The sequence below is a fragment of the Hipposideros armiger genome, unplaced genomic scaffold, assembly GCF_001890085.2.
Source record: "Hipposideros armiger isolate ML-2016 unplaced genomic scaffold, ASM189008v1 scaffold_814, whole genome shotgun sequence".
NCBI lineage: Eukaryota > Metazoa > Chordata > Mammalia > Chiroptera > Hipposideridae > Hipposideros > Hipposideros armiger.
The window spans coordinates 24,451-35,469 of NW_017732164.1; the positions used below are offsets into that span (position 1 = coordinate 24,451).

The 11,019-nt window shown below is 46.9% G+C and overlaps 1 protein-coding gene across 4 annotated transcripts in view; it reads left to right on the plus strand.

The window, feature by feature from the left end:
• The window catches only part of GABRA5 (gamma-aminobutyric acid type A receptor subunit alpha5), a 71,273-nt gene that overhangs the window by 15,122 nt on the left and 45,132 nt on the right, over positions 1 to 11,019 (plus strand). For all 4 annotated transcript variants that reach the window (XM_019628899.1, XM_019628902.1, XM_019628898.1 and 1 more), the window contains 3 exons: positions 4,313 to 4,434; positions 6,208 to 6,275; positions 6,384 to 6,604. In XM_019628899.1, the coding sequence (XP_019484444.1) occupies positions 4,313 to 4,434; positions 6,208 to 6,275; positions 6,384 to 6,604 (411 nt within the window). The remainder of the gene's footprint in view (positions 1 to 4,312; positions 4,435 to 6,207; positions 6,276 to 6,383; positions 6,605 to 11,019) is intronic.

Consider the following 11,019-nt stretch of genomic DNA (forward strand, 5'->3'; position numbering starts at 1 on the left):
TTCTTTGAATCTGGGTGACTGTTCCTCATGGGCAGTAAATGGCCTAGTGTCACTCATTTCAGGGGGTCCCTTGCTGAGGTCTTCTCTAGGCTGCATGCTTTCTGGTCCAACCCGTTGCTGCTGATTGGAACACATTTTCTGTTCATGTCTTCCTCTCACAAACTTAATGTCTTTTCTATCTTCACTAAGCACTTATCATGCACTGTGGCTGGAACTTCTGCAGTTCCAGGTATGACAGCAAAACTAACTCAAATGTCTTTTTCCTTCTTCACAATGTCACAGATAGGAGGTTCATTCTTACCATAGAGCTCAGCCACCTCAGCATATATGAATTTTTTTCTTTCCTTATTAAGTTTCACCATTTCCCTCACAGAAGCACTCTATGGCTTCTCTGTGGTGTACCCGAATCACCAGCATCATTACTCCTGTGCTTTGGGGCCATGATTAAGTAAAATAAGGGTGACTTGAACAAAGGCTCTGTGGCACCGTGACAGCCGATCTGATCACCAGCTTGCCACCGAATGACTAAGGGGCGGGGGGCGTGTATGGTGTGGAGATGCTGGACAAAGAGAAGTGTCACGTCCCCAGTGGGATGGAGTGGGAGGGCCTGAGACTTCATCACGCTACTCAGAATGGTGTGCAATTTAAAACTTATGGATTGCTTATTTCTAGAATTTTCCATTTAATTATTTTCGGACTGAGGTTGACCGTGAGTAGCTGAAACTGTGGAAAGTGGCACTCTGGATCGGGGGTAGCAACTGTGATCTGAAAATGCTGGCACTGTCCACGTGGACTAAATGTGACATGGTTTTGTAGACAACAGGCACTAACTCTAAGGAAACAGTTCATATTTTAAAACAACCTAGTTAATTAACCCTGACTCATGCTGGAGGGTAAGTCACCACATTTGCAAGTGTTTTTAATATGTCTAAGGCTTTGTCAGTAACAATGGCTCTCATTGCAACTCACAAGAACCCACTCTCCAAAAGAGCTGAGCCTTCAGCTTGTCCTTGGAGCTTTGACGTTGTGTACTCAGAGCTGACCTAAGAGTCAGCAGAGCTCCTTGGTTATACTCAATACTGTTTAGGAAAAGAAAAAGAAAAAGAAAACAAAGCAGAATTGAAATGGGGGCAAGCTGGAGCCTGCCTTCAGAACCAAAATGGCAAGCGTATCCAAAGTGGGGATGGAGGAACTTTGCGTCCCCACTTGGAGGCCCCATAGATGACTCTGCATGTTGTTGTTCAAGGAAGGTATAGCCCAATGGTTTTGTGTTATTTTGTTTGGTTTCCACCAACCACTGAACAAAGCAAGCTGAAGTTAGCTCTCTACCCAAGAAGAAACAGTCCTTAGAGATTGTGCACCTAGATAGAGGCGCTAGCAAGGTCATAGAACACCTGTGAGAGTGTCCTGGACGCGGGTGTCATCTGCTTCCTGTGATCAGGGAGCGGCCTTTCTCTCTGTGGCTGTGAAAGCCGTGCTTCCCGTAACCACGTCCTGCAGGCGGATTATGCTTGAGGGTGATCTAGGAGCTAAGGGGGCTTCCTCGTGTTCATGAGAGAAGCCTCTGCTCCCTCCCTGAGAGGCATTCGCAGGCTCTTTTGTAGAATCTGTTTCCTACCTCCTAGGTCCTATCTTCTGTAAAGACAGAGAGGAAATCTGCAAATCCCCAGCCATCGCCTCTATCATCAGATAAAAACACAAGACGCAGTTAGAGCAGAATTGGGCAGACACCGAAATTCCTCTGAGAAAAGTGTAATTATGTGTAAATGGGTGGACATATATTTGAACCTTTTTTTTTTAATTTTTAATTTTGACCAAGAAGTGGAAGGTGAATTTGGGTTCTTTGGCATTGTGTCCTATCCCGTTACTGTGGGCAGCGACGTGGGTGTTTGTGAGGTGGCTGCACAGCCATGTGGCATCGTGTCACTTGAATCTGCTGGGCCCCTGACGACCATGGGAGCAGTGTTCCTGGTGATAGTTGCTATGACAGCACTGTTCCGGGCACCGCAGATGGTCATGAACGGAGGCAGGTCTGCACCTCCTGACAGTCAGGGTGTTCAGATCTGATGTATAATAACGGAATCACATTTTCACAACACACAATGGAGTAGCTGAGAAAACTGTATTGGGAACATTAAGATACATTTTTTCTTTTCTTCTGATTCATAGCGATGTTTCAACTTTTTAAATTTTTTTATTGAGATAGAATTGATAGACTTGTGTAAGTTGAAGGCATATAATACATTGCAATATGATCATCACCGTAGCGTTAGCTAACAATTCCATCACATGGCTTCGTCACCATTTCTTTTGTGGTGAGAACATTGAACATCTACTCTCTTAGCAACTTTGAAGCATATAATACAGTGCTTGTAATCACTGTGCTGGGCATTAGATCCCCAGAACTTCCTCACCTTCTCATTGCAAGTTTATGCCTCTGACTGACATCTCCCCAATTTGCCAGCCCCCTCCCTTCAGCCCCCACTAGCCACCACTCCACTCTCTGTTTCTACGAGTTTAAGCTTTTTTAGATTCTACATATAAGTGATATGCATTTTCTCCTAGGGTTTATGCTCTCACCTCTATTCTAAGCAAGGACCTTCCAAAAACTGGACACTTGGATATAGCCTGGAACTGAATAACCAAACCGAAAGAGTTATGAACACCTTGAGATATAGATAGTGAGGCCAGATTTCGTTTGACCAACAGTCAAACGAAATCTGGCGGGAACGAAATATTGCTGTTCTTTTACAAACCTGGAGGGCAATGTGAATACCTTTGTCCTATTATTAAGTCTGCGAGGCCGAGTGCTTCTCAGTCTACAAGGGATGTCAGAGGAAACGGAAGTGAATATTTCTCAACACTAAGTCATAGAGTAAAAAACTGTGTCTGCAGGCTCTGTACTAACAGGACTGAATTTTGCCTTGTTAGAGCTTCAAGTGTATGCATTTTAATGGCGATGTGAAAATTACATCGAAAAAACTTGATACTCTCTCATTCAGAAGGAAATGGCTGTAGCTGGTAAAGAATTGATCTGTTTAGAGGCAATCAATGAAAGGGTGGGGCAGGCTGATGGAGATTCTGCCCCAGCGTCCAGCGTCCAGCGTGGACGCTTGCTTGGTCCCAGCTCTCAGCCGATTAGCAGAAGAGGAAGTGCTATCACCAGAACTGGAGCCACACAGCCAGCCCTTCAGGGATGTTCCAGGAGGTGCCAGTTCCGTGGCCAAGGGTGCCAACTCCTTGGAACCCACAGCTGGCTTTCAGTAAGTTCCCCGTGACATCAAGCCCAGTGTCTAGGTCAAGATCCTGCTGATGGCAAACATTTTGCTGTTTGCACGGCTGAAAGCAGCGATTGGGCCTGGGATGGGATCCCTGCTCTTCCGCATGTCACCGTCTTCTAGACTTGTGACTTTCTTTCTCTCCAAATAACTTCCTCAGTTTGTCCATATCTGCTCAGGGCAGTTTCTCATTTCCATCCGCTCCATCTGCCTAAGCTTGTGGATAACTTAATGGAATTGGACGAGCCAAGCCTGCTTTTGTTTCTCTGTGGAAGGTTCTGCCTGCTCTTCTTGGGGTTTTATTGTAAGTCCGACATGTTGGGTGACACAGAACGCTGTGCCTCTGAGTCTCGCTGATCATAGGTGGCACCTAGGAGACCCCACTAAGGGTTTTCAGAGTGGGCTTCGCACTTCACATCCCCTGAGTCACATGCTTGGGCTTGAGCAGAATGTGCCAGCACTGCTGATGGGTGCGGAAGCCAGAGAGATTTCACAGACTTCATCATTTCTGTCACCATATGCTCTAGTCCTGGCATGAGGCTCAGAGCACAAATGTCCCCAATTACAGCTGCAGTGAGATTTGGGCACAGCAACCTTATCTTTCAACTTGCATAAAGTTTTTAAGGGTCCCTTCCACACCCCATCGCCCATGGCGGGTGACTCACTAACAGTATGAAAACTCAGTTTTTCTGTGATGAAACCAAACTTCTGAAACTCCCTATGAATGGATAGGCTCAGCTCGTCCCTGTGCGCTGGCTAATTTGTTTTAAAAATTGGCATAATATTGTCATAAATGGTTTCTCAGAATTGGCAGGATGATTGGGGGTGTCATGTTAGGCCGATGGATGGATGATCAGCCGTGGACACTCAAGAATGAAGGTGTATCTGTGCAAAACCATGCCACAGATAGGAGACTGTCTTCGTCCACCCTCCAAGACAAGTCACCATATTATTCCCTAGTTTCTATATCTTGAGAAGAATTTGTAAGAAATAATTGATACAGATTTGAACTCTTTTGTTTCTCTGTGACAAAGCTTTTCACAAATGCCAACCAGTTCGGGAAAAGATGAGACCAACGACAACATCACGATCTTTACCAGGATCCTGGACGGGCTCTTGGATGGCTACGACAACAGGCTGCGGCCGGGGCTTGGGGGTGAGTGTCCTTCTCCCCTGGGGCCCCGACAAGGGGAGCCTAGTCCCAAGCTTGTGTCTGCTGTGATCCAAACCACCCCGTAAAGAGCTGCCTCACAAGGATTTCAGATTGATGGCTGTTGCCAAGGCCCTGCATCCTTTATTGTAATTTTTCAGATGCCAAAAGCTGGGGACAGTGGTCACTGCAAATTATCTTTCCCCAGATAATCCTAATGTCTGTTCTGGTTCACTCAAGAAGGAACCAGTTCTTAGGTCTTCCTAAAGATGAGATTACCATGCTGCAAAATAATTGATAACCAAGTTCACCATCTCATATCTGCGCAAGCCCTTTCCAGAAATCCACTGTTCAATGCCATTGTCCTTTATGTCTTTCTGTATTACGTTTAATTTTTCACTAGGGTCATAATCATAGTGTTTATTGGAGCCTATGGAAGTTGATAAAAATAAGTGGATAGCAAACTGTGCTTCCGGGGCACAGTTGGAACAGCTTAATTTTGTGCTGAGAACCATGTGCTGTTTCCAGGCAAGTGAGGTGCCCCTGACTCTAGCTGATTAGGATGTGGTGCATTTGAATTTGCTGCAGTAGTAGGTAAGTTAGAGACCCTCCAGGAAATACATTCCCGGAGGAAAATGTTTAGTTCTGCTCCATTACTGGCATTTTTAACAGGGAGATGCACTTAGAACATGAATTGCCATTCTCTGCGTTTTCGGCATGAAAAGTCCGCACAGGCTCCTTGGCACCACTTTCCTCCACATTCTGAATTATTCCCCATCCCTTTGAATGCACCCCCGAGGATTAAAGCAGATAGCACTCCACTAAGCTGCTGGCGGACAGTTCGCTCTCACTCACCCAGCATGTGTTACGGTCCTGCGAGGGGGGCCCTGAGGATACCAAACAGCCAGAGGGCCACCTGCTGGGGCTGACATCTCAGTCGGAGACTGGCACTGAAAACCCACAGCATCACACAGACACACACCATGCATACATGATTCCCACACAGCAAGGGGCAGGGAGAGAAAAGCGGGGAGGGGGGCTCTGACTCAGTGATGACACCATCCAGAGGCTCCGGGTTATGTGGTAGGCTCTCCTGTACTCTGGATGTGGTCCCCATCCCTGACCATAGCGGGTTACAGGGCCGCAGTTGTACCCAAGGAACATATACATTTCCCCCCAATAGTATTAGCTGCTTTTATGGCTTCATATATTTTCAATAATTTTAATTGAAATAGTGGTCTCCCACGATAGGAACTTCCAGCAGCTCGAGATGCCATGTAAGGTGCAGCGGGTCTTGCCGGCTTCCTCCCCAGGCCGTTGTCTTCCAGGCCACACTGTGCACACAATGTCACACGCCTTCCTCCAGACCCTGGGGCTGCAGTCCCGACTTCTCACTCGGCTTGCTCCCTCACCCTGAACATCTAACTTTCTCTCCCTTTGTCTGACCCTGTATGGGAGAGCAAGGTTATAGATTGTCAGGTTGAGATCAGGCTTGCGGAGGGGGAAACTGAAGCTGGGTGTGTGTAAGAGCCACCCAAGGTGGCCCAGCTCTGTCCACACCTCCCCAGGGGGCCTTTCTTGATAAGATGGGCACTTGGTTTCCTGTTACAGTTCGGAGCAGCTTGGCTTCACTTGCTGCCTGTCAAGCCCTCCAAATTTCACAGGCACAATTGGAAAAGCCCTCTGGTTGCCAAGAGTGAAATTGGTTAGCAGACTGAGGATGTAAGTATGGGGTGATGGTGCTTCGGGGCCCAGGCCAGGAACTTGTCTGTGTTTCAGAGCGAATCACCCAGGTGAGGACCGACATCTACGTCACCAGCTTTGGCCCCGTGTCCGACACGGAAATGGTAGGTGCGAGCACGGTCTCACGCAGCCCTTTCTGAGTATGCACTGCACTCGGAGAGCTGCGCTAAGGGCCACCAGCCACCTCACCTGGCTGCCTCCCTGTGCCTTAGGAATACACCATAGATGTGTTTTTCCGACAAAGCTGGAAAGACGAGCGTCTTCGGTTTAAGGGGCCCATGCAGCGCCTGCCCCTCAACAATCTGCTCGCCAGCAAAATCTGGACCCCAGACACGTTCTTCCACAACGGGAAGAAGTCCATCGCGCACAATATGACCACGCCCAACAAGCTGCTGCGGCTGGAGGACGACGGCACGCTGCTCTACACCATGCGGTGAGTGGGTGGGCCTGGGGGCGGGCGGCGTGTGTGTGTGTGTGTGTGGGGGCAGTGCAGGGGGGAGGTGTGCGGGGGTGGGCAGCATTGGGGGACATCACGGGGAATCATGGGGCAGTGGGAAGGGGCATCATGGGGTGTCAGGGGTCAGCATGGGGCAGGGGACATAACGGAGGAGGAGGGTACTGTGGAGAGCAGTGCTGGGCAGGGTCACATTGCGGTGGGTGGGCATGGGGGGACCAGGGAGGAACTTTGGAGATAGAGAGGCAGTGTGTGGCCAGGGAGCAGTTGGTGGGGCGGTGGGGGGGGGGGGTAGTGAGGAGGCATCATGGGAGGACAGGGGACATCACAGGAGAGTGGACAGTGGGGTGGGGCAGAGGGCAGTGCGGGTGGGGGGAAGAGGGGCATCGCGCAAGTAGACACAACCCCGTTTTGCCCCAAGGACCCGGCAGCCTAATGGATTTGAGGATGGTTTCGCGTGTATTGAGTATTTCTTACCCTCTGACCTGCACAGAGGCGTGTCCAGCACATGGTTTCCCTGTGGTGCAGGTCCGTAGTGTTTGTTATCTGGTTGTTCATTTGGTTCCAGATTCAGGTGCCTGGTGAATAGTGACCCAGATGCTGTAAGTTAGGGAACATTCATTTATAGGTGTTATTTTTAAAAATCTTAGGAGAACTCTTTTTTGTAGCAGTTGTGTTTGCCTCCTGAAGTTTTAAAAGCCCATTTCTCTTACGCTTTGATAACACGCCAGGTCAGAGGTTAAATTTCAGTATTTCTAATTTTAAATGGTCACTAGTCACTTTTTTATTCTGAATTATTCATGGCATCTGAGTAAATCCATAAGTTGACCAGCAAGAAAGCCTCCTTCATACCTTTTCAATTTCCATGGTGGGTCTAAGTCAACTTCAAAAAAAGATTTTTTTAAATCAAACACATTTTTAAAAAGCACTAAAGCCAAGTTTTAAAAAAAAAATACATGCTTTTGTGTAGGTGTTATTGGAATTCCTCCTTCTGCCTTACGATTCTCCACAATAAAGTTTATGTTTGAAAGAAGCAACACTATACAAACTAGACGCTGCTGTCTGCAGGGGCTGCGTGTCCTCACAGCTGTCCGGAGGACCGTCTGATACACTGTGTCCCAAATCCAGTATTTGACCACAGGACTCGATTTTTCTTATAACAGCCCAGTGAGTGGCCTGATGTATGAGCCTGTGACATGCGTTTTGTCACATTTCTCACTCTTTCCTTTTGCCCGCATTGGTCCTGAACGTGCGTTGCACATAGGTGTAGACATGGGCCAGGAACATCATATCTGTGCCGGGGGGTGCCTTCTCCATGTAGAGAAGCATGTTGAAAACAAAGAAATGTTGCAAGGGTTAGGCATGAGTCTTCAGTTGTCACCCTGTATGAAAGGAAGGCTGTGCAGTGAGCCTGAGTGCCTCTTGCTCAGCCCTGTGACAGGCACGGGTGTGAGACAAATCCAAGCAGTGGAGGATGCTGGTGGGGGAGGGTCCATGCAGGGATGGGATGGGTGGCTGGACGCCATTTTTGTTGGGCGCCATGTGGGCCCATGTTCTATTCTTAGAATAAAAGTACCCCAGTCCGCGGGGACTATAGTCCTTGATTTACGCCTGGTCTCTGTCACTGAGGGACTGTAGTTGGGTCCATAGTGGAAGATAATGAGATTCTTTTGCCTGCATAGGGAGGTGAGGTTGGTTCCTTGTTTAGAAGGGGAAAGGGCAACAAAAGGGCCTCTTACTGAGTGTCTGTGTACCAGGCAACTTCACGAACAGAATCTTTCAGTCCTCAGCCCGGCCATCCAGGTGACACCAGTACCACTAAGCAGCAGAGCGAGGCTCAGCGATGTTTGGTCATCAGCTTAAGGTCGCGCAGCTAATGAGGGGGCAGCAGGAGTGTGAACTCATGTCCGAGCAATGTCCTTGTTTAATCCACCACATTTGAAAATCAGAGCGACACAGCATTATTAGACTTTCTTATACTGTCAGCATGTCATGCCCAGAAGGAAGACGCTGAGCACCAGTGCAACTAGTCAGTAATTCATCCTTGTTGATGTGAAGGAAGTCAGCCGAGGAGTTGCCAAACTGATAATGATTTTCAGTCCTATGCAACATTTGGAAAGTAGAAATAGTTCCACTTGGAAGTGTTATGATTTTAATGCACTAGAGCTATGGCTATAGTTTGATAGCATTTGTATCTATTGATTTATCCAAGACAGTGACACAGTAGAATTACTGGTGATAGGTCTAGTGACACTGCAAGCTGCACCCGGCACCCACATCTGTCACCAGGCATGCCAGGGGTGCAGCCTTTCTGTGTGGTGCTTGGGTCACTCCTGTCAAGCCTCATAAAACCAGTGATCTACTTTGATCTGGTCATTCTCATGGAATGTCCATCTTAAGGAGATAATTAGGAATATGGACTAAGATTTATGCACAAAGGTTTCTATTATGATGTTACTTAGGATACCAAACAATGGAAAAAATTGAAAAAAAAATTTCAAATTAAACTATTTTTGAATTTTATTCAGGTTTGGAACCTAATTAAAAAGATGGAACAAGAAAGTGTACAACAAACCAGGTCTCACACGATGCACTTTTAACTTGAGACAAATGTCTAGAAATGTTTAAAAAAAGTATTGTTACCAACTTTTAAGAAGTAACTCTGTAGAGATTATTGTTCATGGGTAGGATTTATTTCCGTGAAATCCCACCAGGTTCCAGAAATCATTTAAAGTATTGTAGTATTCAAAGATCCAGTTCAGAAAGCGGGAATTCTTTACCTAGGTGATTCCAAAGAAAGCAAGGGAGCATTTGATGACATTTGCTCACCAACTGTCTGCCCGAAAGCTCTAGGTGCTTGACTGGAGGCAATCTACAACTTCCATTCTCAAGAACTTCCTGCCACCAGTGGGTCACTTGCTTATAGGATCGAAAGATAAAAATCACCAGCTGCTCAGGATAAGCTGGAAGAGAGTGACAGACATTTCCTGTTGGATCCTCAAGGAGGGGACACTTAGAAGATACTGAACAGTTTCTTCGTGGATATCTTTCAGCAAACAGAACGAATGTTTTACAGACTGTCTCAGAGACGTGCTTCAGACATTAGGCAGGCAGCTGGGTCGCCTTAAAGCGACCCTCAGCACTGCAGTCTCCCGAGCTTTCCTTTGGGGGCTAAAGACGGAAGAGGTGCAGAAACCAGAGCTTTGATTTCAGTCCATCTCCGGGTGGATGACGGTCCTGGTCAGCCTCGCCAGTTATTATTTATCTATTTTTCTGGGTGGAGCTTTTGGTCATCGCTGTGGAGCAGCCGGCCCCAATGCCACTCCCCAACAAGTCTGTAGTGTAGGGGTGACCACGCCTCTCCGGGGCATGCCTAATCTGATGACCCATTTCCTTTCTATGTAAGTGAGCTGGGGGACAATGGCCACCTCTCATCTCCCTTTTCCCCACATCCTCTAAAGGTGCCAACCCTTGTGATAATGCATCGTGGGGACCACCTTAGGGCATAGTCCCCTCGTCTTTGGGCCCCTGGCAGAAGAGCATGTCTCCCTTAGTCCCTTGTGTAGGAAACTACAACAGGCGAGAAAGAACTCTACAAGGTGAGCTCTGATGGCACCTCATGGTTCAGCCGAGCATCACAGTGCCAGATGGTGGTGTTGTTGTGGTGGCAGAGTGACTGCACTTGGGACAGCTCTGCATCGAGTAGTGCCCTGCATCGAGTAGTGCCCTGCATGCCACTCTGCACGGTCCCTTTGGCACAGTATCTATCTCCTGGCTATTTGTTTACACTCTATTTACATTTTTATCATTAATGGAAAACACTGCTTTCAACTGTGGGAATAAGATGTGAAAACAGGCTGTGTTAAGTTCAAGTTGGAACTCTATCATTTAGTTGTCATGAGTCCTTGGTCATTTTACTTTAATCTCTTGGAGGTACCTTTTGTTGTTTGTTTGTTTGTTTTTCAGTTTCTTCCAATGTATTATAGCTGCAGGGTCCCAGAGTGCTTCTCAGTTTGAAAGCCCATAGTATATGCACGCGTTCCTCGAATGGCCACTGGGGGGCAGCATGGTCACATTTTTGTGTGGTGATTGCTGCCAGCATCCATCAAGTTACAGTATAAGTTTATATAGTTCAGTAACTTACTTAAAAGAAATGATATATATATATATATACATATATATATATATATATGTATGTGTGTTATACATGTTTGATTTGTGGGTAATATATTTGAAATAAATTACACATATGTAATTAGAAGTTTTAACTAGACACTGGTATGTGTATGGGTGTGTATATCCACATAAAGGCACCTATATTTGCACCTATAGCTATATCATATCTGTATCTGTATCTATGTCTATGTCTATATCTGTGTCATCTCTGCTTCTAT